Source organism: Hippoglossus stenolepis, chromosome 11, assembly GCF_022539355.2.
Source record: "Hippoglossus stenolepis isolate QCI-W04-F060 chromosome 11, HSTE1.2, whole genome shotgun sequence".
Classification (NCBI taxonomy): Eukaryota; Metazoa; Chordata; class Actinopteri; order Pleuronectiformes; family Pleuronectidae; genus Hippoglossus; species Hippoglossus stenolepis.
This window is the reverse complement of record NC_061493.1, coordinates 10,745,219-10,770,933: the sequence shown is the minus strand read 5'-3', so window position 1 is coordinate 10,770,933 and position 25,715 is coordinate 10,745,219. Positions and strand designations below refer to the sequence as shown.

At 42.2% G+C, this 25,715-nt stretch overlaps 1 protein-coding gene across 1 annotated transcript in view; it reads left to right on the top strand.

The window, feature by feature from the left end:
- Positions 1 to 25,715, top strand: part of dnah9l (dynein, axonemal, heavy polypeptide 9 like) — a 34,376-nt gene that overhangs the window by 5,420 nt on the left and 3,241 nt on the right. The window contains exons 14-80 of the mRNA XM_035169983.2: positions 45 to 100; positions 206 to 326; positions 415 to 584; positions 762 to 984; positions 1,081 to 1,197; positions 1,394 to 1,480; positions 1,618 to 1,776; positions 2,004 to 2,087; positions 2,195 to 2,353; positions 2,602 to 2,724; positions 3,053 to 3,175; positions 3,410 to 3,634; positions 3,731 to 3,949; positions 4,232 to 4,399; positions 4,609 to 4,734; positions 4,819 to 4,926; positions 5,020 to 5,151; positions 5,238 to 5,398; positions 6,132 to 6,288; positions 6,395 to 6,540; positions 6,668 to 6,784; positions 6,885 to 7,023; positions 7,337 to 7,429; positions 7,736 to 7,930; positions 8,479 to 8,556; positions 8,848 to 8,980; positions 9,267 to 9,394; positions 9,539 to 9,687; positions 9,840 to 9,990; positions 10,141 to 10,272; positions 10,360 to 10,533; positions 10,619 to 10,823; positions 11,421 to 11,586; positions 11,721 to 11,823; positions 12,145 to 12,282; positions 12,688 to 12,789; positions 12,876 to 13,037; positions 13,262 to 13,345; positions 13,763 to 13,872; positions 14,004 to 14,166; positions 14,327 to 14,450; positions 14,949 to 15,091; positions 15,402 to 15,563; positions 15,801 to 15,860; positions 15,950 to 16,123; positions 16,206 to 16,352; positions 17,152 to 17,265; positions 17,462 to 17,605; positions 18,185 to 18,367; positions 18,844 to 18,849; positions 18,983 to 19,084; positions 19,764 to 19,898; positions 20,061 to 20,234; positions 20,831 to 20,963; positions 21,123 to 21,225; positions 21,397 to 21,519; positions 21,639 to 21,843; positions 22,251 to 22,415; positions 22,569 to 22,709; positions 23,338 to 23,508; positions 23,586 to 23,708; positions 23,795 to 23,988; positions 24,129 to 24,277; positions 24,595 to 24,722; positions 24,969 to 25,106; positions 25,256 to 25,345; positions 25,436 to 25,627. Coding sequence (XP_035025874.2) covers positions 45 to 100; positions 206 to 326; positions 415 to 584; positions 762 to 984; positions 1,081 to 1,197; positions 1,394 to 1,480; positions 1,618 to 1,776; positions 2,004 to 2,087; positions 2,195 to 2,353; positions 2,602 to 2,724; positions 3,053 to 3,175; positions 3,410 to 3,634; positions 3,731 to 3,949; positions 4,232 to 4,399; positions 4,609 to 4,734; positions 4,819 to 4,926; positions 5,020 to 5,151; positions 5,238 to 5,398; positions 6,132 to 6,288; positions 6,395 to 6,540; positions 6,668 to 6,784; positions 6,885 to 7,023; positions 7,337 to 7,429; positions 7,736 to 7,930; positions 8,479 to 8,556; positions 8,848 to 8,980; positions 9,267 to 9,394; positions 9,539 to 9,687; positions 9,840 to 9,990; positions 10,141 to 10,272; positions 10,360 to 10,533; positions 10,619 to 10,823; positions 11,421 to 11,586; positions 11,721 to 11,823; positions 12,145 to 12,282; positions 12,688 to 12,789; positions 12,876 to 13,037; positions 13,262 to 13,345; positions 13,763 to 13,872; positions 14,004 to 14,166; positions 14,327 to 14,450; positions 14,949 to 15,091; positions 15,402 to 15,563; positions 15,801 to 15,860; positions 15,950 to 16,123; positions 16,206 to 16,352; positions 17,152 to 17,265; positions 17,462 to 17,605; positions 18,185 to 18,367; positions 18,844 to 18,849; positions 18,983 to 19,084; positions 19,764 to 19,898; positions 20,061 to 20,234; positions 20,831 to 20,963; positions 21,123 to 21,225; positions 21,397 to 21,519; positions 21,639 to 21,843; positions 22,251 to 22,415; positions 22,569 to 22,709; positions 23,338 to 23,508; positions 23,586 to 23,708; positions 23,795 to 23,988; positions 24,129 to 24,277; positions 24,595 to 24,722; positions 24,969 to 25,106; positions 25,256 to 25,345; positions 25,436 to 25,627 — 9,309 coding nt within the window. The remainder of the gene's footprint in view (positions 1 to 44; positions 101 to 205; positions 327 to 414; positions 585 to 761; positions 985 to 1,080; positions 1,198 to 1,393; positions 1,481 to 1,617; positions 1,777 to 2,003; positions 2,088 to 2,194; positions 2,354 to 2,601; positions 2,725 to 3,052; positions 3,176 to 3,409; positions 3,635 to 3,730; positions 3,950 to 4,231; positions 4,400 to 4,608; positions 4,735 to 4,818; positions 4,927 to 5,019; positions 5,152 to 5,237; positions 5,399 to 6,131; positions 6,289 to 6,394; positions 6,541 to 6,667; positions 6,785 to 6,884; positions 7,024 to 7,336; positions 7,430 to 7,735; positions 7,931 to 8,478; positions 8,557 to 8,847; positions 8,981 to 9,266; positions 9,395 to 9,538; positions 9,688 to 9,839; positions 9,991 to 10,140; positions 10,273 to 10,359; positions 10,534 to 10,618; positions 10,824 to 11,420; positions 11,587 to 11,720; positions 11,824 to 12,144; positions 12,283 to 12,687; positions 12,790 to 12,875; positions 13,038 to 13,261; positions 13,346 to 13,762; positions 13,873 to 14,003; positions 14,167 to 14,326; positions 14,451 to 14,948; positions 15,092 to 15,401; positions 15,564 to 15,800; positions 15,861 to 15,949; positions 16,124 to 16,205; positions 16,353 to 17,151; positions 17,266 to 17,461; positions 17,606 to 18,184; positions 18,368 to 18,843; positions 18,850 to 18,982; positions 19,085 to 19,763; positions 19,899 to 20,060; positions 20,235 to 20,830; positions 20,964 to 21,122; positions 21,226 to 21,396; positions 21,520 to 21,638; positions 21,844 to 22,250; positions 22,416 to 22,568; positions 22,710 to 23,337; positions 23,509 to 23,585; positions 23,709 to 23,794; positions 23,989 to 24,128; positions 24,278 to 24,594; positions 24,723 to 24,968; positions 25,107 to 25,255; positions 25,346 to 25,435; positions 25,628 to 25,715) is intronic.

Sequence of the window (25,715 nt, the reverse complement as noted above, 5' to 3'; positions counted from 1 at the left end):
TGTACTTACATGCTTCTAATTGGAAAGACCGCTTTGATTTTCAGGCCAGGGAATACCAGGGATCGTTTGCTAGCTACCGTTACCTCTGGACTGATGATAGGTCAGATGTGGCTTTCTGTTGTTCTGTGTAATTACATGAAAGAATATAAATATCATTTGGAGGAAAAAAAAGCAAGGCCAAAGTCTCTTTTCTTACATTTCACAGGTCTGAATTCATGAGGCAGTTTCTGCTCTATGGCCATGTGTTAAGTACAGAAGAAGCTGAGCTGTACGCCGACTATGAACTAAAGAAGAACCCACCCACCCTGGATAACTTCAAAGAGCAGGTGGGTTTCACCAACCTTTAATATGCCTGTATTTAACCACAATTTATTATTTGTATAGATCTTTTTATTATATCTTTCATCATTCCAGATCAACCTATTTGAGTCTCTGTATGTCCGAGTGAGCAAGATGGAGGACAGGAGGGTGTTCTGTGGCTGGTTGCAGCTCGACATCAGACCCTTCAAGCTCACGCTGATGAACGTCATCAAGAGGTGGAGCTGGATGTTCAAGGAGCACCTGCTGAACCATGTGAACCAGAGGTGAGACACAAGCACACACAAATAACAAGAACTAAAAGTATTATGCTGTAAAAGAATTAGTCAATTGTAAAATTAACAGTCTCTTTTTAATTTCGACTATCGTTCAGGACACTTCTTCCTTTTCCTCTCCCTTGACTCTGAAACCTAATATCATCCTTTGTCCTCTCCATCTCGCAGCGTGAGGGAATTATCCTCTTTTGTCCAGAACACAGCCCACGGTCTCTCTAATGAGGTGTCAGATGGCGACTATGCAGGTCTTGTGGACATCATGGGACACCTCATGGCCATACGAGACAGACAGATCAGCAATGAACAGCACTTCAAACCTCTCAAGTCTACTGCTGAACTCCTCAAGACCTACGGACAGCAGCTGCCTGAGAGCGTCTACTCGCAACTAGAAGTGTGTCCCATTGCAAAGATGCATACAATGGATGGTAGCAGAATATGTTTATTTATTGGTACATTACATTCCTTTCTATATCACCACAAAACACAGGATCTGCCAGAGAAGTGGAAGAGTCTGAGGAAAATTGCCTTCGCAGTCAAACATGAAGTGGCACCTCTACAGTCAAATGAAGTTTCAGTGATTCGCAGGAAATGTGTGCGGTTTGAGGTGAGGCTGTGTGTGAGTGGGATAGGATGTCAATGAGGCGGCCCCTAACAAAGAGCTCAATATCTGACATATAAACCTGCTGATCACTTTCTGTCCTGCATTATACATGACTGACACCCCACACAAGGTGAAAGCAGACATAAAACCTGGAGCATCTATAAATCCTGAATGTCCTGGTTTTCCCCCCATATTTTAGGTGAAACAACAGCAGTTCAGAGAAGAGTTTCGTACTGAATCCATCTTCAAGATCGCTGTGGAGGAGCCGTATAAACTGATTGATAAAGTGAGATAAGAAGTTTATTCAAAACTAATAACTCATTGCTGGTCACACCCTGTAGTATACAGTTAAAAAGAAAATAATAATTCCATTGTTTAAATAAAAAAACAATTCACAGCATTTCAAAATGTCCTTGTCTCCAGTCTAATCGAGCAGTAGCATTGATGGAGGCAGAGATGAAGAAGCTGCAGGACACAGCTGATCTATTTGAGGTCAGTTTCCCAGACTACAAGCAGCTGCGCCGGTGCCGCTCCGACATCATACTGGTCAAAGCAGTCTGGGACATGGTCATCTTCGTCAAGGTACAAAATAACAATAGTTTGGCATTTGATTTTTTTTGTGACCTCCATAGATTAACCATTTAAACAATGCGGACATTGCAACATAGTGAGGCTCAGGATTTGACAGCGTGTTTTTGTAGTTGACACTGCTTAGACTTCCTTTTAGGCTATAGGAGAAACTACATTTTCATCTGTAAATATCACCAGAGAATCTCAGATTGAATATTTCATTCTCCTCTCCATGGCAGACCAGTATAGAGGATTGGACCAAGACTCCATGGAAAGAGATCAACGTTGAGCAGATGGACATGGAGCTCAGACGATTCGCCAAAGTACGACAAGCTCCCATTGACAGACGGACATAATCTTAAATTCTTTGCGAGGGTTGAAGCCAACTGTAAAACTGTCTGTCTGACTATCTGTCTGTTACACACTAAAGGAGATGAAGATGTTGGATAAGGAGGTGCGTGTGTGGGACGTCTACATGGGTCTGGAGTCGACTGTGAAGAACCTGTTGACGTCTCTGAGAGCCATCAACGAGCTGCAAAACTCTGCAGTCAGAGAGAGACACTGGCAACAGCTCATGAACACCACAGGGGTATGAGACTCTGATGCCTCTCAATGCCTCATACCACTTCATTCAATATTATTTCATTACGGATCACATTCTGTACTGTACATGTGTCACTATTGATCTAAGTTCTGGTCCTCTTTAATAGCCCTCATGTACTGTACCATCATTGAACTATCCCCTCCAGGCCTGAAATGACCAGCACAGTTGAGGGAACCCAATTATCCTGCTCTGAAACATGATCCCACTCATGGCTGCCATGTCTTGTTTGTCAGGTCCGGTTTGTCATGGGGGAGGGCACCACCCTGGGGGACCTTTTGGAATTACAGCTTCACCGGGTGGAGGATGAGGTCAAAAACATAGTGGATAAGGCCGTGAAAGAAATGGCCATAGAGAAGGTAAGAAGACAGTGACTAGTAACAGTATACTGGCTTGTATATTAATGTAGTAGTCAGCTGACAACAATGCAATTTTGAAATATTTGCAAAAACTAAAACAGACTACACTACCATCCACACATTTGACCATTAATAAACTCCAATTATATTCTTGAATCAGGAGAATATGATATAATATGATAGGATTCCTTCACCTGTGGTAGACTAATAAATAACAAGGTGAAACCTGAGATCAGGATGTGTATGTGTGATGAACAATAAACTTTATCCTTATCCTACAGCTCATTTTTTAAGATAGTTCAAATGAAAACGTTCTGCTTATGCTTAGGTTTTGGCAGAGATAACCCAGACATGGAGTGTGATGTCATTGTCCTATGAGACTCATACCAGCACAGGAACCCCTCTTCTCAAAGCTGATGAGAATCTGATTGAGACACTGGAGGACAACCAGGTGAGTGTGTCTTACTGTGCTGCTTCTCTCAAGTGTGTGATATGCACCTTCTTGTAGTAGTTCAATGGGTATGTCGTGACCTGATATTTCCTAATATATATCATCACACTGGCAGGTAGCTGAGCAAAAACCGGAACGGTATAAATTCATAGTGAATGGTTAATGCAGAATATTTTTCATTTGTGGCTGCGATCTTACAGATAACTGTAACACTGCGGTTGTATTACTCTTCAGGTGCAGCTGCAGAACATCCTGATGAGTAAGTATGTCGAGTATTTCCAGGCAGAGGTGAGTGGATGGCAGAAGAAGCTGATGGTGGCCGACCTGGTCATCTCCTCCTGGATGTCTGTCCAGAGGACCTGGGCCCACCTTAACGCCATCTTCACCAACAGCCACGACATCCGCTGCCAGCTGGCCAGCGACGCGGAGCGCTTTCAGGGAATCCATACTGACTTCCAGGTACCATATACGGACCACCAAGGACCAACAACCATATAATCACACTGTATTTCCTCTCCATTTTTATTCGTTTTAATTTTCTCTTCCCTAACCCAGGGCTTGATGACTGGGGTGGTGCAGAACAGTAATGTGGTGGAGGTGACCAACCACACCGGCTTCCTGGAGAACCTGGAGACTCTGCAGCGGAGGCTGTCTGTGTGTGAGAAGGCCCTGGCCGAGTACCTGGAGACCAAGAGGCTCACGTTCCCCAGGTTTTATTTTGTGTCGGCCTCAGATCTTCTGGAGATTGTATCTAAGGGAACACAGCCCAAACAGGTAATAGATTACAATTTAATGATGTGTTCCATGGGAAAATGGGAAAGGAAAACATAAAGAGACCCATTTGTAGTTATCAGTTCAATATATTCTGCAGACTGTGTCTCAGTATTACAGAGCGGAGAATGTTATTAAAGATAAACAATGAAAGACAAAGTGGAAATTTGACATGATCTCATTTGTTTCATATTTTTTTCATTTCCTTACATTTCAGTCAAGAGATTACGGTTTGTAAACCAAATAAATAGTGTTTGTGTGGTTGTGTTTCTTTGTTTTTTCAAGGTGACCAGGCATTTGCTGAAGCTGTTTGACAACATCGCAGATCTTCGCTTCAAGGACTCTGACAGAAATGCAGGGGAGGAGGAGGATGAGGAGGCAGTTGCTATCGGGATGTACAGCCGAGAGGGAGAATATGTTCCCTTCTCTGAGCCGTGCCTCTGTCAAGGACAGGTACTGAAAAACAAAATTTGATTTCCGTGCGTGCAGGTACAAGGACACTGTCCACCAACCAGTTTTGTTTATAATAAGAACTGTACAGCACAGCATACATGTGTATGTACATCCATTTTCCATTTGTAAAAATCTTCATGCCTTTTCAAACTTTACACAGCCTGATTTTATATTTATTCATATATTATACATTGTGTGTCTTTCTGCAGGCAGAGTGTTGGTTAGGTGCCTTGGAGAGCACCATGCGCTGCACGGTTCGGAGGGAGATCCAGGAGGCCGTAGCTGCCTATGAAGACAAACCACGAGACCAGTGGATCTTCGACTACCCCGCACAGGTATGATGATGTATAATCAGCAGAATTAACACTTTGACTTAAAAAACAGGGAAACAAGCTGTTGTCTGCTGCGTCTGTTCGCAGGTAGGGTTGACTGGTAGTCAGGTGTGGTGGGCCACAGATGTGGGCATTGCCTTTGAGAGGGTGGAGGAGGGATTTGAGACGGCCCTCAAGGACTACAACAGAAAACAGGTAGAGCGAACACACTAGAGAAAGACATTGTTACCATGACGGTTGAACGTGTTTGTTTGTCCATTGATGATAAATACATTTCTGGTTTTCTAGATTATACAGCTGAACTCACTGATCCACATGCTGCTCGGGGATCTAACTCCTGGAGACAGACAGAAAATTATGACGGTCTGTACCATTGATGTCCACGCTCGAGATGTGGTCGCCAATCTCATAGCTCAGAAGGTAAAGTTAATATTGCATCGAAAAAAAAGAATTTGGCTGAATGAGTTTTATCCGAACAATTAGACCTTTCTTTTGGTGTCTCTTAGGTGACAACAGGACAGGCGTTTGCATGGCTGTCCCAGCTTCGTCATCGCTGGAATGATGAAACCAGACACTGTTGCGTTAACATCTGTGACGCCCAGTTCCAGTTCAGCTATGAGTACCTGGGGAACACTAACAGACTGGTCATCACTCCACTCACTGACAGGTACACATACATATAGCACATTATGTTAATACACATGCCGACAGAGTGTTTTATTTAAGATGTGTTCTTTAAGGAGAGAGCTGGCATGTCACCTCTGTTTGTACAGGGTGAAGCAACAAGTCAATCAAGGTCACTATGAGCACTTAACATTTAAGCAACACTATTTAACTTTTACTGAGCAGTAGCGCCCTCGACAGCCACAGGTTTTTCCAAGTCAATTTACCATCCATCCATTTATCTATACACTCAGTCTTTGAGGTTCACAGGGTAAGGTGGGGTAGACCCTGGACAGGTCGCCAGCGTATCTGAAATACAGACACCACACTCACATTCATACTTAACCTAAAACTAATCTTTGGACTAGTTAGAGTACAGAGGGAGAACATGCAAACTCCACACAAAAGGGCCCTGGTCTATCTTGGATTAGAACCTAGGACCTTCTTGCTGTGAGTTGAGCTAAACAATGTTGCTTTAAGTTCTCCAGTGAAGCTCTGCAGTGGTTGAAAGCAGGTAGCTCCCATGCAAATAAGTATAAATGTGAGTCTAATAATGGAAACAAGTGTATTTTGTTACACAAACACTGAAGTTTAGTATAAAACCACATTCAACATCATTAACCAGTAAATACATACATATTTTTTATTAATAGCCAGGTCAACTGAACCCAAAGTTATTTAATTGATTCCTCATGTCTTAGCTTAAATGTTTTGTGTCTCAACCTCTCTTCTGTTAGGTGTTACATAACCCTGACCCAGTCTCTCCATCTGACTATGAGTGGCGCCCCCTCAGGCCCAGCTGGCACTGGTAAGACTGAGACTACTAAAGATCTTGGACGCTCCCTGGGCATCATGGTGTATGTGTTCAACTGCTCAGAACAGATGGACTACAAGGTAGCGTGGACTGTGCAGATGCTTTCTGTAGTTTCATGTGTGTCACGTTTACTTCATTTATAGTGATTTCAACTTTACTCTTTGTGTCTCCGTCACATGTCCTCAGTCCATAGGTAACATTTATAAAGGTCTGGCTCAGACAGGAGTGTGGGGATGCTTTGATGAGTTCAACAGGATCTCAGTGGAAGTGCTGTCTGTGGTAGCTGTTCAGGTTAAAACTATACAGGATGCAGTTCGAAACAAGAAGCAAAGGTATGTGTGGAAATAAAGACTTGTATTGTAAACTATATGTATATTTATTCACCATTGTGTCGGCTAATCTATTCTATGATCTATATGTATCCATTTTAGTAAGCAGTAGTTGTTCCTGTGTGTATAGGTTCCATTTCCTGGGAGAGGAGATCGAGCTGCGGCCATCAGTGGGAATCTTCATCACTCTGAATCCTGGTTACGCCGGCAGGGCTGAACTCCCGGAGAACCTCAAGGCTTTGTTCAGGTCTAATATAAACAGAGAGACTGAGAAGATGTTAAATGGAATAGTTAACTAATAGTAAAAGTGACTAATTAAAACCAACGATGCTTTGATAACTGTTCAGGCCCTGTGCCATGGTGATCCCAGACTTTGCGCTGATCTGTGAGATCATGTTGGTGGCAGAAGGATTCATAGACGCCCGTCTGCTGGCGCGTAAATTCATTAGCCTCTACACTCTCTGTAAAGAGCTGCTGTCCAAACAGGTACGTCCATCAAACCAATGTGTCAAGACACAGAAGGAAACTCATCTTTAGGATTAGAACACACATTTTAAAATGAAAAAATCTCATTTAGATTATCATGCGGATGAAGATCTTTGATTGAATTAGGTTCAGAACGATCTCACAGGGATCAGCAGTGACTTGTGCATCTAACTTCAAAATATGCAGCAACATTATTCCTACATTTCAGTTCAACTTTTAGCTCCCTGTTTGGAAAGCATAAAAATTATAGTTGGCATCATATATTATTTCGCTTGTTTGACGGCTTGCATAACTTTATTCCTTCATCTGTCAGGATCATTATGATTGGGGTTTAAGAGCGATCAAATCGGTGCTGGTTGTGGCAGGATCTCTAAAACGAGAGGATCGCATCAGACCTGAAGAGCAGGTATGCATGGATCTCTGCCTGATGTGTGGTGTCATTCACACTGAATCTTCTCATATGTAGTGGCTGACTTTTGGAAATGATGACAAAGTTTACCACTTCCTCTTTGTTATTGGTCCCAACTCGACTACAAGTGGTGATTGCAAAGCATCGCTAACACTCCTTCTCGTCGGTCCAAGCAAAGAAATCCTTGATCTTATTTTTTGCCATTGCTCTTTCTTGTTCCCAGTATTTTCTTCAACAGAACATTGAACTGAAGTTTATTAGTAAATTTGCATTACAACATAAATCCTATGCTTTTCTCTCCAGGTGCTGATGCGTGCGCTGAGGGACTTCAACCTGCCTAAGATAGTGACCAGTGACGTGCCCATATTCCTGGGGCTGATCAGTGACCTGTTTCCTCAGCTGGACGTTCCCAGGAAGAGAGACCCTGAGCTGGAGAACGCTGTTCGCCAGTCAGTCAGTGAACTGCACCTACAGCCTGAGGAGAACTTCATACTTAAGGTGTCTCATTTCAACATTATATTCAAATAAAGCTCATCCTCTGTTCTGTGAAAATTTTAAATGAAATCTAAAATAGATGTTTTTATGGTACCAAGGGGAGTGTGTATGTTTAAATGCAGCAAAAAAAAAATAGGAAGAAAAAAAAGCTGTATGTGCTTCACAGGTCGACGTGCAGGAAGTTTCACAGAACTTAATTCCCTTGCGGACTTGTTGAAGACGATATTGGGTCTGTGTGTGTTTGTGTAGTTATTAGTAATTATATGATCAGAAAGGTATGTTGCTGACCTTCTGGTTAGAGTGTTTGTCCTCTAACCAGAAGGTCGGTTTGATCCCTGTCTCCTGCAGGATCTTGCCCAAGGACACTTGGGCAAGATCCTGAACCCCCGAATTGCTGCTTCTCATAGGGAAAGTGCTGCACATAGATGCACTGTATGAATCTGTGTGTGAATGGGTTAATGGCAAAAATTGTACTGTAGAGTGCTGTGAGTGGTCATCAGGACAAGAAAAGCTATTTAAATACAGACAATTTATCATTTTTGTGTGTGCAGGTCACCCAGCTGGAGGAGCTGCTGGCGGTCAGGCACTCTGTGTTTGTAGTAGGTGGACCAGGATCTGGAAAGAGCCAGGTTAACTTTGTTGTAACTATTGTATCATGAAACCACATACATAATAAAATTTGTCCATTCATTTTCAAATCCACCTCATAGATTATTGTCCTCACACCCTATATACATACATTTTTAGCTTGAAACTGCTTTAAAATCTGTGATCATTCAAACATAGAGGAGGTATCTCTACAGTCTTGCTTTGAGGCTGCGTTGCTGCTGAGTATTGCTACAATAATAGACCACAGCTAAAGTCAAGGAAGAGTTGCATTTCACTGTTCACTATTGTGTTTATTTTTTTTTATTCATCAGATCTTGAAGACTCTCCATAGAACCTACGCAAACATGAAGATGAAGACTGTATGGAACGATATAAACCCTAAAGCTGTCACCACAGATGAGCTGTTTGGATACCTGCACCCTGCAACCAGAGAGTGGAAAGATGGTGAGGATTGACCATTATCAGTGATCAAAGATGATCAGGGGAACCATTGTTTCTTTCAAATGTCTGTTTTATTCAAAGTAAGACCATAAAAAGTCTATTCTCAGAATTAATTATAATAAATTTAAAAAGTCTCTTTTTAGTTCAGAGTTAGCTCTCGTTTGAATAGTTTCGAGTAATTTTGCAGTGAGGGTCTGATACCAGAGGAATCTAAAGATGATTAAATTGATGAAGAGTTGGCACTTTGTTGAAAATACAGCACATCCTGTATGATTTATTTTTACTCTAGGTCTGTTCTCCTCCACCATGAGAGAGTTGACCTCAGTGACTCATGATGGACCCAAATGGATTGTTCTGGATGGAGACATTGACCCCATGTGGATTGAGTCACTCAACACAGTTATGGACGACAACAAGGTGAAAGAACATTATTAGTCTCGGACATTTTTTCCATTCATTCTAATGCTGGAATTTCTTCTTTATGTTTCGTTGCGACTGTTTATGTTTGACCACATGCTGCTGTAACTCCACCTGTTTTAATTTTCCCTCTCCTCTGTTCAGGTCCTGACTCTTGCGAGTAACGAGAGGATCAGTTTATCTTCCTCCATGCGTCTCCTGTTTGAGATCTCTCATCTGAAAGCTGCTACTCCAGCTACTGTGTCCAGAGCAGGGATACTCTACGTCAACCCACAGGACCTCGGCTGGAGCTCGTAAGATGCACACACACAAACACACACACACACACACACACACACACACACACACACACACACACACACACACACACACACACTCCTAGACTTATATTTCTTAACTTTTCTGAAATCGTATCTTAGTAAAGCAGCCTTAATTGTTTCCTCAGTTATGTGACGAGCTGGATAGACACCCGAAAGGCCCAATCAGAGCGAGCCAACCTCACCATACTCTTTGATAAGTATGTGCCATACTGCCTGGAGCAAGTGCGCTGCAACCTGAAAACCATCACCCTCATACCAGAAAGCAGCATGGTGCAGGTGATAACACACAATATGTGTCTTAATCACTGTGTCACAAACGTTTACAGTCTTTCTTCTCATTGTTATTCAACCAGTTGTTGCATATTATCAAACTGTGTTACTGTTTATTGTTTAATCAGGTGTTGTGTTTCTGTTTGGCTCAATCAGACACTGTGCTCCTTGTTGGATTGCCTGCTGACTGAGGACAACACTCCAGCGGACTCTCCCCGAGAACTCTATGAAATCTACTTTGTCTTCGCCTCTGTCTGGGCCTTTGGCGGGGCTCTCTTCCAGGATCATGTGTGTTTACTTGAAGAACTTCCTTGTGTCACCATCATCTCCCTATAATTATATAATCCATGTTTTTATGTATATTACTTGTTTCAGCTGAATGACCACCGTGCTGAATTCAGCCGTTGGTGGTCTAAAGAGATGCGAGCAGTGAAGTTTCCGTCCCAGGGCACCGTCTTTGACTATTTTATAGACTCTGAGACAAAGAAGTTTACGCCCTGGAGCGAGAAGATGCTGCAGTTTGAGCTGGAACCTGATGTACCTTTACAGGTGGGTACTTATGAGCTGTGTATTTGTGTGCAATAACCAGATTCTAGAGCAGCCCTATAGTCAGGTCATGTGATGTCTGTTTCAGACGGTGCTGGTCCACACCCCAGAGACAATTTGTCTGACCTACTTTATGGACCTGCTCCTCCAGAGAGGTAAACCCATCATGTTAGTGGGAAACGCAGGAGTGGGTAAGACCATTCTGGTTTCGGATAAAGTCGCCAAGCTGAAGGAGGACTACATGGTGGCTAAAGTCCCCTTCAACTACTACACCACATCAGCAATGCTGCAACGTAAGGATCACAGGAATGAGAACAAATATTCATGGGATGTCAGTTCAATGTGTAGAATTTAGTGATATCTAGTGGTGGAGTTGCATGTTGCAGCTGAATACCCTGCAACTCACCCTCCCCTTCCAAACATTAAAGAAAACCTGTAGTAGCCTTCAGTTGTTATAAAAACTGAAAAGGTGTTTAGTTTGTCCAGTTTGGACGACTGTAAAAAACATGGCGGCCTCGTAGAGAGGACCTGCTCCCAATGTAAATATAAAGTATTTAGATATAAAGGGCCCATTCTAGGGTCACGTAAACAACGATTCGTATAATTTAAATGAAACACACTAGTGAAAACATCACTAGGATTATTTTGTTTTCAATTTCTGCCAATAGATCCCTTTCACCTAAATCTTACACACTGAACATTTAAATAAATACTCATTCTCGAAATGTTGTGATAGTTATGAATTATATTATAAGTTAATTATATTATTTTCTTGATGTCCAAATTGCCATGGAGGTTGTTCTACAGTCGCTGTTGTTTCTTCTACATTATTAGATATGTTTCATTTATTCATTTTCTATTTTCTCTGTTGTTCATTGTATGGACCTCAGGTATCCTAGAGAAGCCCCTGGAGAAGAAAGCAGGACGTAAATTTGCTCCTCCCACTGCGAAGAGACTTATCTACTTCATAGACGACCTCAACATGCCCGAGGTGGACGTTTATGGGACCGTCCAGCCGCACACACTCATACGCCAGCACCTCGACTACAACCACTGGTAAGACTGTGACACGCTTTATAATCTACAACAATACAGCTCCATTCTGTGTGTTAAATCATCAGTGTACACAAAATACAGGTTTTACAGAATTTGCTTCTTCAGTGGAATTTTAACAATGTGAAACTTTTCAGGTATGACAGACAACGGCTGATACTGAAGGAAATACATAACTGCCAGTATATCACCTGTATGAACCCAACAGCTGGAAGCTTCTCCATCAACCCCAGACTACAGGTACTTGCCTGAATGCACACAGGTACATACATGACACAATATGATCACCAGTAAAATAACTTTCCATCGTCATGACTTTCATTCTAATGGTAACTTGATTAGATTTCTGTTCCAAAATAAAAAGTTCAGAAATGGAAAAAGGGGGGGAAAACACTGAAGTGAAACCAAATTTTTATTATCCTTAGAAAAAACACATTAAATTCATGAAATCACCTCATTAAAAGTCAGATTTCAGAGGCAGTTCTTTTATTAATGAAGTGAGTCTCAGCCGCAGACTCCAGATGGTTAATAATTCTTAAAATCTCTGTGTTTTCCTTCCAGAGACATTTCTCAGTGTTTGCTGTTCATTTCCCTGGTGCTGATGCATTAGCAACCATCTTCTCCAGCATCCTGTCAGCTCACTTCCTTCAAGGAGGATTCAGCTACGGCGTCTCTCGCTCAGTTGGAACTCTCATACAGGTCCATCTACACTATACACTGTCACATTAAATTAGGCTTTTTCCTTTTTTTTGTTTCCTCTAGTGTGTGTTATGTAGGTTTTTTGTGTACGTTAAAGTTTTGAAAAGTTAAAAAGACCAAAATCTACAGTAAAGGGACAGAGTGTTTCAGATGATGGACACTTTCAGGGAAGTGATGTCTTTTCTGAACATGTGAATCTTTTCAAGCAATAACCCAAATTATAAACCTGAATATGACCATAATACATCTTCTTTAAAACCTGATTACACTTATTGAGCCTATGCATGCAACACTGGTCTCTCAATTTATCAACCACACATCCATGACATTGCACATCTGCTTGTCTGTGCCAGTATCTTTCCAACCTTTTCTGCACCTCTCCCTCTTTGGTCTTTGCTCATCCAGGCAGCTATTTGCCTGCACCAGAAAATCAGTCAGAACTTCATGCCTACAGCCATACGCTTCCACTACATTTTTAACCTGCGAGACCTCTCCAACATCTTCCAGGTAAAACATGCATGGTCATTATATATCAATATGGGTTGTCTATAACCTCATCACATGATATTTACTGTATGTGACCCGGTGTGTAGGGCATCCTGTTTGCCCTGCCGGAGAGCATCCGTTACCCCATGGACCTGGTTCACCTGTGGCTCCATGAGAGCTCCAGGGTCTACTCTGACAAACTGATGGAGGAAAAGGACGTGGAGCTCTTCAATAAAATCCTGCTGGACACCGGCAAGAGATATTTTGAGGTAATGTACAGTCACATCTTAATCCTTTAAATGTTTAACAGTTGGTTGGCAATGTCCTTTTATGTCCAAATAAATCATAGGTCCTTTTTAGTTTTGTGGCAGACCCTAGGATATAAAAAATATGAATGATATTTCTAGGTCATGTCGAGAGCTTGTCATAGATCAGCTCAGAATAGATGATCTTAACTGTGGCATGTTCAAGATTTCCTGGCTTTTATTTCCAGGGAATCGATGAGTCCTTCTTTATCCACCAGCCTTTGGTTTACTGTCACTTTGCCCAGGGAGTGGGAGAACCTCGCTATCACCAGGTACACACATTCATTCACACACAAGCCAGTCAAGGCCTTTTCAGTTTGTACTTCATGTTGATTCTTTTCAAGCATCAGTTTATTCCTTAATAACTGTGCTAATAAGAAAATGGGTGAGTTTAATTGTTTTTGACTTTAATCAATTTATCATGTGGATTATCTGTAGCTCACGCATTCAAATACCGTATGGCACAAATTCAGCTGTCATATCTAATCTGCCGGGAAATAAATGAGGATGAATGCGCCGTCATTAGCAAACTAATTACCTTTCGTTTCTTTACAGGGTTTGAATTAAAAGTTAATTGACTCAAGTCTTGATAAGAAACTAATTGTATTATGTATCTGGAAGTAACTGCATAGTGACTTGGACCCTGCTGCTGAAAGTCGAGTTCATTTGTTTATTTCTCATCCTGTCAGGCTTCAGACTGGGAGAAACTCCAGAAGACACTGGCTGATGCTCTGGAGCATTACAATGAGCTGCACGCTGTCATGGACCTGGTTCTGTTTGAAGAAGCTATCCAGCATGTGTAAGACACATAAAGACACATGTATGCAGTTAAACATGCTGAAATGCACAAGGGTGGATTTACACTGATGAGGGCATATATAAAAAACCACAGGCCACACGCACGCTGTTAACTCTGGTGAATGTGTCCAGGTGTCGTATCAGTCGTATCCTGGAGGCCCCCTATGGTAACGCCCTGCTGGTGGGGGTGGGGGGCAGCGGGAAGCAGAGTCTGTGTCGGCTGGCCGCCTTCCTCAGCATGCTGGAAGTTTTCCAGATCACTCTGCGTAAAGGCTACGGCATCAATGACCTTAAGGTAAATTTACATTTTCACACACATGTACGACAGATACAAAATGTCATTCCACTCTTCAGTATAGCTGTAGCATTGTTCTACTTTGTAATTTCACTTTTGCTTCATTTATTTGGTGGCATATTTATGTGTTTGTCTCTTTTCTGCAACCCCTCACATCCAGAGTGATATCGCAGCGTTGTATATGAAGGTGGGGGTGAAGAATATAGGGACAGTGTTCCTTCACACAGATGCCCAGATTCCAGATGAACGCTTCCTGGTGCTCATCAACGACATGCTGGCCTCAGGTTTGGCTGCACTGACCTAGAATTAGTCTCTTATCTCTCTATAAATAAAGGATTTCTGCTTTTGTGTGAAAAAGAAGCAGAACACTTTGTTCTAGGAAAAAATCAAAGACCCTTTGTGTGTGAATTTATGTCAAAGCCTCTCTGAACATGAATTCAGCAACAGTTCAAAGAGTGAAAATTTCATCAGCCAAGTTTAATTTCTGTTATCTATTTGAATGGAGAGACAGGGAAGATCCGTTTCTTACAGACTGATGACATGGACGAGGAGCTGGTGAAACATCAGACTCATGCTCTTGCAATGAATAATATTATAGTTCATCGATAAGATGGCGTTGGAAACTGATTTTAATACAAGTGTGTTGTGTATGATCATTTTTAGTATTAGCAGCAACATTAATGGATTTAAATGCCATTAACAAGGGAAAGGAGGGATTATTACTGCATTATATAAATAGGAAGTAACACATATCTGAGTCTGCATTGTTTGTGTTATTTCAGGAGATATTCCAGACCTGTTTAGTGATGAAGATGTTGATGTTATTGTAACATCCATCCGTATGGAGCTCAGAGGACTGGGACTCATAGACTCAAGAGATAACTGCTGGAGCTTCTTTATTGAGAGGATACGAAGACAGCTCAAGGTCTAAAACATAATTTTGTTTATTTGTTATATCATAACTGTACTATTAGGTATATATGTGCAGTGGTTGGCACCTTCACAGACAGAAGGTTCTTGGTTCGAATCCTGGTTCAGCCGGGGTCTTTATTTGTGGAGTTTGCATGTTCTCCTGCAGGTGTCCAGGTTATATTCTGCTTCTTACCCAATGTCTGATGGAATTGCTTTAGTCCACAGCGACCATTAAGTATCAAATTATAATATACTGGATTTATTTTAACATATTTTACCACATCATCAGTTATGAATCTGCCGTCAATGTCTCTGTCCTCCAGGTCGTCCTGTGTTTCTCTCCGGTCGGATTCACGTTGCGAACACGTGCACGAAAGTTTCCAGCTCTGGTGAATTGTACAGCGATAGACTGGTTCCACCCATGGCCTCAACACGCCCTGCAGTCTGTCAGCTCTACTTTCATAGAGAAGATACCTGGACTAGAGGTAACAACACATTTACACACACACTTTCTTTCTCTATTCAACTGCTTCCTCTCCTCTTATACAAAGTTGTATTTCAAATAGTGGAAACATAATGTGGAAAATGATGCCAGGTACATCCATAAATATGAGCAAATATTTATATGGCACAGGTAATATAACAAGATGTGTCAATGTGACTTTAGCCAGTGGCTGCCAGCATTATAAACCCATGAATCTTTGTGTGTTCATCCAACGCAGCCAAATGTGAGGGCCTCTATCGGTGAGTTCATCTCTTATGCCCACACCAGTGTCAATGAGGTGAGTTATTGCGAAGTGCCCGAGGTGATAACCACGTGATGACCTCTCTGACATCATCTCTCAGTGTCTTGTTTAACTGCGCCATCCAGGTGAGTGTCAAATACCAGCAGAACGAGAAGCACTTCAACTACACCACCCCGAAGAGTTTCCTGGAGTTTATGAAGCTGTACGGCAATCTGCTGGGGAAGAAACGCACAGAGCTGACGCAGAAGATGGAGAGATTAGAGAACGGCCTACAGAAACTGCAGTCTACTGCCTCACAGGTCAGTGTATATATACTGAATGCATCCAGAGTTAGTGTTAGTTAGCCCACCCTACAAAGGCTTTTTCTCATCCTTGTTGCAGGTGGAGGATTTGAAAGCCAAGTTAGCGGTGCAGGAGGTGGAGCTGTGGCAGAGGAACGCGGATATCGAAGCTCTCATTGCTAAGATAGGACAACAGACCGATAAGCTGAACCAAGAGAGGGCTGTGGCTGATGCTGAGGAGCAAAGGGTGAGAATGTTTTTTTTTTTAGGCATCTAGAGCAGCAAATGAATAGACAAAAGGGATGTTATTTTCAAAATTACAGCACATTTTGGGGTTAATTTCTTATGATTTCCTCCAGGAGAGGCATGACGGGCTATGTTGAAGAAATAAATTCAGAGGATATATTAGGAGAATGAAGTCTTAAAACTATGAGAAATATGGTTTATTATATTTTATGACAAAGAAATTTATAAGAAATAAGCAGCAAAGAGAACCTGTTCCACTCCTGGATCCAAAACCTTAAACCAAATTTATCGTGAAACTATGAAATCTTTTTAAATATCACACAGATATAACCAATGATAACCTCGCAGTCGACCATGACCTAACGTTTCCTCCTCCACTAAAGAGGCAATTTCCTCCGAGTGTGTGGTTCTTCCTTTGGAATAGAGTGTTTCTTACAGAATCTTTTCAAAGTCCTTATACTGAAGCTGTGATACTGATGTGCCAAAAGATTAAATATATTTATTTTATTTATGAGAACTATGCTAAAGTATAACCTAACAAGATGCTCCACATTCCTCATTTTAACTCAGGCGATTAGGTGATCTTCTTATATTCCCCCTCTAGCACGCAGCCCAAAATTATGACTGAGTAATATTACGACTTTTTTCTTAAAATCTCAGAATTTGAGTTCTTATTCAACATAGCCCTAGTTCTCCATCTTACCGAGGACATATGGTTGAAGGGTAATAACCAAAAAATATGAAACCAAACTTGTGACAATTCATTCAAAGTACATATATGAATTTTTGTGATTGTTCAGGTGGCAGCGATTCAAGCTAAAGTGACCAAACAGCAGCAGGAGACGGAGGAGGACCTGATCAAGGCAGAACCTGCCCTACAGGCAGCTAATGCTGCCCTTAATACACTAAACAGGGTAAAGCACTTTAACAAAACATAATCACATGGACCCCAATCCTTTCAACACAATTGATTTGTTTTATTAGATTCAATCCATTTTGTATGAGCCCATTGCAAACAGTGCAAATAAACAGAGAAAATCATGTTACATGGTCCATTCTAGTCCCCCAAATTAAATTGTGTGTGTGTACTTGTGTATGTGTGTCTTTCAGTTAAATCTGACAGAGCTGAGGACGTTCCCCAACCCTCCAGGTATTGTCACCAATGTCTCGGCAGCTGTTCTGGTGCTCATGTCTCCCCAGGGCAAAATCCCCAAAGATCGCAGCTGGAAGGCGTCCAAGGTGGTTATGAGCAAGGTGATATTTTACTGCGACGTCTCGGAGTGTTTCTCAGATTAATGGCCCACTACCGCAAAGCCAAAAAGTCCATCACAAATAAATTCCCTGAACTGCAGGTTGCACATTTAAAATAATTTATTGGCTATTCCTCATCTCTTGTCTGCGCTAAAAATTCAATATCTATGTTTATTGTGTTTTCATAGATATATTGTAGTGGTGCTTCTCTTTTCATAATTTACCTATTTTACAATCAGTCTGAGTTATAGGTTTTATGTTTTTTATGTTTTGAGTGCTGCTGCTTTCTGGGCCCAGACAAATTAAAAAGGATCTCTAATGCCTGTGAAGCACTTTCCTGGTTAAAGAGGGTTCATATAAAGTTTAGAGTTTTCATTTGCACAGCTGCATACCGTATTGGCAACTGTCATATATTTTTATGTATATATGACAGTTGCGTTATGGTGTGCAGCTGTATATTCTTATTTCTTCTTAATTCCCACTTTTGATTTTTAATCCAAAAACCTTGTACAAACATTATACACAGAAACTGTGATATGACACTTGTAATCCACACGCACACCTCTGCACACAAATATCCAGGTGGACGACTTCCTGCAGGCTCTGGTGAACTTTGACAAAGAGCACATCCCCGAGGCCACGGTGAAGTGTGTCAGAGACGACTACCTCAGTGACCCGGAGTTCAACCCCGAGTTTGTCCGACAGAAATCCTCAGCTGCCGCGGGCCTCTGTGCCTGGGTGATCAACATCGCACGCTTCCATGAGGTACTCACATTTACACCAGCTGTCACACACATTCAGTGTCACCCAGTGTTTCCCACAGAATTAGATTCAACTTGTGGTGGTAGCTGACCCAGGGTATATATCCCCCGCATCTTCTAACATAATAGCAGAGAACGTCTCTCCCTCTCTCTCTCTTGCTTTTTCTCTCTCACCCTCTCACTCTCTCTCTTTCTTGTTAGTCCACCCTTCTCCCAGGAGGGGTAGAGCAAATTGTGCACCAGGTAATCAATCGCAGATTGCGTTGTTCTCTTGGATGAAAATATCAACAGAATCAATAAAAAATTATAAAAGGATACATATTATATATATTTTGGCGGTCGATAATATACTTGGGCAAACTGTCCAAGTAAAGTCTATGTGTGGGAAACACAATCACCCAAGTGCTGTGGGATTGTACTGCTTTATGTTGTTTCATTTGTTATTTTCTGTTTCCCAAACTATCATGCTCCCCTGGATAGATTTTTGTAAGTACAACTTTTCTCTGCTGTCTTTGTTGTAGAATTTCCCAGAAAAAGTGTTTTTATTATATCATATATTATTATATTTTACAAATGTGTGTTACAGAGGCGTGTGTGTGTATGTGTGTTGTGTCTTCAGGTCTTCTGTGAGGTAGAGATGAAGAGGATGTGTTTGTCTCAGGCCAACACTGATCTGGCAGAGGCTGCTGAGAAATTACAGGCCATCAGAAAGAAACTGGCTGTAAGTCTCCCCACATCATTCTTCTTTTCTTTGTCTTTAAATCGTTCTTTTCTTTCTTCATTTCCGTCTTTGCATTCTTGATCGTCTTGTTGTAGTGGGCCCATTGATTACATACACACAGCCACCATCTACACAGCACTTTCTCGACAACTCCAATTCCACCTGTGAGTTTTAATAGCATCCTGAACAACCAGTAGTTTGATTGGTTGATTCCCTTCCCATGTTGATTCAAAGCAAATAGTGATTTCACATATGAATTCTGGAAAATGTCAGCATATTCATGTCAAGTCGCCCTTTGAGACTTGCACACAGGCACAGAAAGCGTGAGACACGTTCTTGCCTACTGGAAATTCAGTTGTTTGGTTAAGGCGAGGAGTGGCATGCAGGAGACTAGCGCCATTCAGTGGTGCTGCAGGGGAGAGGATAGAAATGTCAACATGAATCCGTGAAATGACTTGTTCTATTCCCACATCGCCTCAGACATCACACAGACCTTTAGACATCTGTTTAATGTCCAATTCAACTGATTCTGACACACGCATTCATTCAAACAGCTCCTCCTGCTAATCTCTTGACATTTTCAGGTCTGCAGTGCACGTGTGAAAGCATCTAAAGGTTGTAATAAGTAGAGCATCAAATGCCTCAAGTCTTCATATGTTGATGTTCCTTCGTCTCTCAGGAGCTGGACAGCAGCCTGGAAATTCTGACAACAGCATTTGAGAAAGCCACGTCAGAGAAACTGCGCTTTCAGGAGGAGGTCAACCACACCAACAAGACAATCGAGCTCGCCAATCGTCTGGTCAAAGGGCTGGAGGTGAGAGCAGCAGTGACCATTAGGAGATCACATTTGATTTCTGATATTTAGGTTATATTGTGCACTGTTTTTTACTATATTTCTTTTTCTTATGCTTTACAATATTGAAGTATATTGGCAATAAACGGGTGCTCCCTGTGTGTGTGTGTCTGTGTGTTTCAGAGTGAGAATGTGCGCTGGGCCCACTCAGTGGCTCAGTACCATGAACAGGAAGAAACACTGTGTGGGGACGTCCTTCTCACTGCAGCTTTCATCTCTTATGCCGGCTCTTTCTCCAAGAAGTACAGACTAGAGCTGCTGGACAACCTGTGGATGCCGTTTCTGCGCTGCCAGAAGGTCACGATCTACGAAACACTTATAAAAAATATATATAAATAAGATTTATGATGATAATCTTACATTTGGTTACTAATTTGTTTTCCCACCACTTTTCCCTCTATCCGTTTACCCTCAGTTGACTGTCCCTAAAATCATAAACCCTGTTCAGACATGGTATTAACATCCATCCTAAGTGATATGATCACAAGTGGTCAGTTTTAAGTTCAGGTCTGAATCCACCCAAATGTGTCCTGAATGCGTCCTGAGATCCGATCAAAAGAACAACATTGGGAGGTGGTCTGGGACACATGTAGCCCCATTCTTTTTGCTCTGTGAAAGCAAATCCATTCTGGGCCTTGGACACATCTGTAATCTCAGACTCGTTAAAAACAACATAATTTAGTTGTTAAAAACACAAATAACGTGCATGTTTATTTGCATATAGAGCGGGGAAGTGAAATTTGATCACAAGTCGTCACCGGAGACAAAATTCAGGACACATTTTAATATAGGTTGTGTAGAACAGACGGATCTCTCAGGACTCATGATAATTCCAGGTGTGAACAGGGCCATAGATTATTATTTTGCTCATGTCTCTGTCCTCTCTCCATCAGATGCCCATCCCCATGACAGATGGATTAGATCCAGTGTCAATGCTGACTGATGATGCAACAGTGGCACAGTGGAACAATGAAGGCTTACCAGGAGACAAGATGTCCACTCAGAACGCGACCATCCTCACCAACTGTGAGAAGTGGCACTCAACACACTACTGTATTTGGCATCACCATGGCGATGACAGTCCATTTATCCCCCAGTCCCCCACAGGCAATACAAACAGTGCAGAGCTGCGTTTTCTTTAATACACGTGTAAATCTTGTTTGGCTCGTGTGTGTGTTGCCTCAGGCGAGCGCTGGCCTCTCCTCATCGACCCTCAGCTGCAGGGCATCAAGTGGATCAAGAGTCGCTATGGCAGCAGCCTCAAGGTCGTCAGCCTCGGGCAGAGAGGGTGAGTGTTTTCTCTTTGTGTGACCAGGCTCAGGTGTTCATCAGGGCTTTCAACATGGACCTCCTCAATATCTGAAGTGCTGCTGTACTCTACTCAAAACCCATTTTGTTTTCTCAGTGCTGTGTGTGAGAGCTGACATTAATATTCATATGTTCATTTTGAATGATGCAGTTACGTAGATGTGATAGAGCAGGCCGTCGTGGCAGGTGACACCGTCCTCATCGAGAACCTAGAGGAGACAGTTGACCCTGTTATTGACCCTCTGCTGGGACGACACACAATCAAGAAGGGCAGGTAAAACACTGACACGTGAGCATCTGTACACAACAACAAAACCATGTGTTCCTCTTATATCTCTGCATTTTTCTTCCCTGCTCTATCTCCACTTCCTTTCCTTTCCCTCTCCCTCACAGTTGTATAAAGGTCGGGGACAAGGAGTGCTTCTTCCACCCGGGCTTCAGACTGATCCTGCACACTAAACTGGCCAATCCTCACTACAAGCCAGAGATCCAAGCCCAAACTACCCTTATTAATTTTACTGTGACCAGGGATGGACTGGAAGACCAGCTCCTGGCCCAGGTTGTGAATCAAGAGAGACCTGACCTCGAGCACCTCAAGGTGGGATAAAGTGGGCTCCTCTTTCCCTTCATTTTATGGAACACCTGGTTTACTTTTTCGGGTGGCAGTTCAGTCAAGGCCCTTTCTGTGTGAAGTTTGCATGTTCTCTCTGTGTTTCCAGGAGTTCCGGCTTCCTCCTGGCATTAGATTGATTAGAGACTCTAAATTGATCTTTGGTGTGAATGTGAGAATGAATGTTTGAATTGTTGAATTGTTTGTCTACATATGCTGGTGACCTGTTCTTGGTGTTCACCTTTCTTAAAACCTAATGCCCTTTAACTTGCATACTAGTGATTATCATTGTTTTCTTATTGAACTGTATAATAAGGGCAGTAATAAATAGATTAAGATAGATAGATACATTTAAGTTGTGTTTTTAATGATATGATTGTACAATCTTTCTGTAGAGTGAACTGACCAAGCAGCAGAACATGTTTAAGATTGAACTGAAGCTTCTGGAGGATGAGCTGCTGACAAGGTTATCTGCTGCAGAGAGTCACTTCCTGGGCGACAACGTCCTGGTGGAGAAGCTCGAGACGACCAAGCACACTGCTGCTGAGATTGAGATGAAGGTAACAGAGGGTGGAGGTATCAATATGTGTGTTAAAGTTCACTACGGCATGGATTGAATATCAGAGTACCTTCACTTTTTTTATTCTCTTCCTCACCTTTGTTTAATCTCTTCTCATTCATTCCTTTATTTCCTGTTCATCCCTTGTTCTCAGGTCCTGGAGGCTAAAGTGAATGAGGTGAAGATAAATGAAGCTCGAGAGCACTACCGTCCTGTTGCTGTCAGAGCGTCTCTTCTCTACTTTATCATGAACGATCTCAACAAGATAAACCCCATGTACCAGTTCAGCCTCAAGGTAATCAGAAGAGAAAGTTCAGAGCTGGCAGGTTGGATTAGAAAGATTATTCAATCTCTGCAGTTTAACACTGCAAAGATATCACGGCTGTGTTAATGCCTCTGTGCAGATGACAGTCAGTGCCCTGAGGCATCATGTTGTCAGGTTGTTCATCCGTCTCATTCTTCTGAACACGATATCTCAAGAATGGCTTGAGGAAATTTCTTCAAATTTAGCACAGATGCTCAGTCTGACTGAAGCAGGAACTGATTAGATTTTGCTTATCAAATTCCAAAAGTCAAGCTTGCTGTGACCTCACAAAGCACATTTTTGCCTTGTGAACAAGATATCTCAGGAAGGCCTTGAAGGAATCAAACATTCACTTGGACTCACAAATTAACTGATTTGATGGTCAAATGTTCGAAAGTCACGGTGAACTCAGTGTGTAGACTGAAACTGCACTGGTTGTCAGAGGCATAAAACCACAGGGCGGTAATTCCAGTTCACTTGTTATGTCACTTAATACATCATTAGGATCACATAATGATGATAAACGTTTAACTTGGCATGAAATCTGTGATGTGGTATTCTTGCAGGGATCATAATCATCTACTTCATGAACAGACTTCATCATTTGTTTTCTTCTCAGGCCTTTAACGTGGTTTTCCACAAAGCGGTTGAGATGGCGGAGGCCTGTGTGGATGTGAAGAGCAGAGTCCACACACTCATCGACTGTGTAACCTACTCCACCTTCAATTACATCAGCAGGGGACTGTTTGAGAGAGACAAGCTGACATTCAGCGCACAGCTAGCCTTCCAGGTGAGAGTGTGTGTTTGAATGTGTCAGTTTTGGAGAGAGTGTGTGTTTTGTCCTTGACAGTGTACTCCCTCTTTCAGTTGCTCCTGATGAGCAAGGAGATAGACGTGCGAGAGCTCGACTTCCTGCTACGTTTTAACATCGACCACAATTACAACAGCCCACTGGACTTTCTGTCCAACACTGCATGGAGCGCCATCAAGGTGCAAGCGCACACAGGTTATTTTAATTGGCTCACAGAAATAAATTACACCATAAATCACTGTTTGCTTTTGTTGCCGTTGCCCAGGTGATGAGTTTCTCTGATGAGTTCCGTGGTCTGGACCGGGACATCGAAGGCTCTCCCAAGCGCTGGAAGAAAATGGTGGAGTCGGAGTGTCCAGAGAAAGAGAAGTTCCCTCAGGAGTGGAAGGGGAAAAGCTCCCTGCAGAAACTCATCATGATGAGAGCTCTGAGACCTGACCGTATGACCTATGCTCTCAGGTGCAGAGGATTGATTTCTTTCCCCACCCACAACGGATACAATTTGTATTAGTAGTCTGTTTATTGTCTTTTACTTCCACTTTTCTATCACCCTTCTGTAACCCCAGGCTGTTTCTACTCTTTTTGTCGTCAAACTCTAGGAACTTTGTGGAGGAGAAGCTCAGTGTTAAATACACAGAGGGCAGAAAGACAGAGTTCGCAAAGTCCTTCAGAGAAAGTGGTCCAGCGTCACCTGTGTTCTTCATCCTCTCTCCTGGAGTAGACCCACTGAAAGATGTGGAATCACTGGGTACAAAACATGCACAGACTGCATGCACCAAATACTCCACATACACTCACTAATCATTGTTATACAATGCAGGGACAGTAGCAGTGTAAATTGTCACTAAATAAATGCTTATATCATAAAATGTTGAAAAATGCATAAAAAAGAAAATTAAGATTTAAAGTGATAGAGCATATTAAAAAAAGTGAGTATTATTTGGAAAGATAAAAGATATTTTTCACAGGAAATATTATCACAACAGAGCAAGTAGTTGTTTCTCGAGGTTAGTGTGTTTTTTGTCCGTGTCATGATTTTAAAAAATCAGTTTTGTGTGTTGTCAGGAAGGAAGCTGGGTTTCACTATCGACCTTGGGAAACTTCACAACGTGTCCTTGGGTCAGGGCCAGGAAGCTGTGGCAGAGGTTGCCATGGAGAAGGCTGCCAAAGAGGGCCATTGGGTTATACTGCAGGTTGGGATGCAAGAAAGATGGATTTACTTGTAATATCTTGATACAAATTATATTTTATCAAAGGACAGAAATGCCAATACTTTCAGTAATGAATAAACAATTAAAAATTATAATAAAATAGTTCATAAATTAAATATAAACATGTTTAGATGACATTGGCTGTTTCACCCACTCTGTCTCTTTCCATGCATGTTGTAGATACTATAATGAATTTTTATCTTGGGTTTCCACCCCATTCGCTTGCAGAACATCCACCTGGTCGGTCGCTGGCTGGGTTCACTTGAGAAGCTCCTGGAGCGCTGCTGTGCAGACAGTCATCCTGACTACAGAGTGTTTATGAGCGCAGAGCCAGCACCAATACCTCAGGAACACATTATCCCGCAGGTAGAGATACAGTGCACATGCACTCTAACCCTAATAATGTTATCACATAATGAAGGTGCGCCCCCTGGTGTCGTTCCTGCTACAATGATGATTACAGGTCTGCACCTTTACAGTGGCACTAAATACAGATCTTTCATGTTTTTTCTCAGGGCATTCTGGAAAACGCGATCAAGATCACCAATGAACCTCCGACGGGCATGCATGCCAATTTGCATTCTGCTCTGGATAACTTTGACCAGGTCAGCTGTTAGTGTCTGCTCCTAGTCAACAGTTTAAAAAATATATATTTATGCATTTATTCTCTGATTAATTTATTGGCCCCTCTCTAGGACATCCTGGACCAGTGCAGCCGTGAGCAGGAGTTTAAGACCATCCTCTTCTCTCTGTGCTACTTTCATGCCTGTGTGGCAGAGAGGAGGAAGTTTGGCCCTCAGGGCTGGAACAGAAAGTATCCGTTCAACACTGGAGACCTGACGATATCAGTAAACGTCCTCTACAACTACCTGGAGGCAAATGCTCAGGTAGGCAACTTGTTGGGTTGAGTCAGTGCTTAAGTAGGTGACGGAGAGAGGAACATGTCAGTGTAAGTTTAGGGTGTGCAGTGAATAG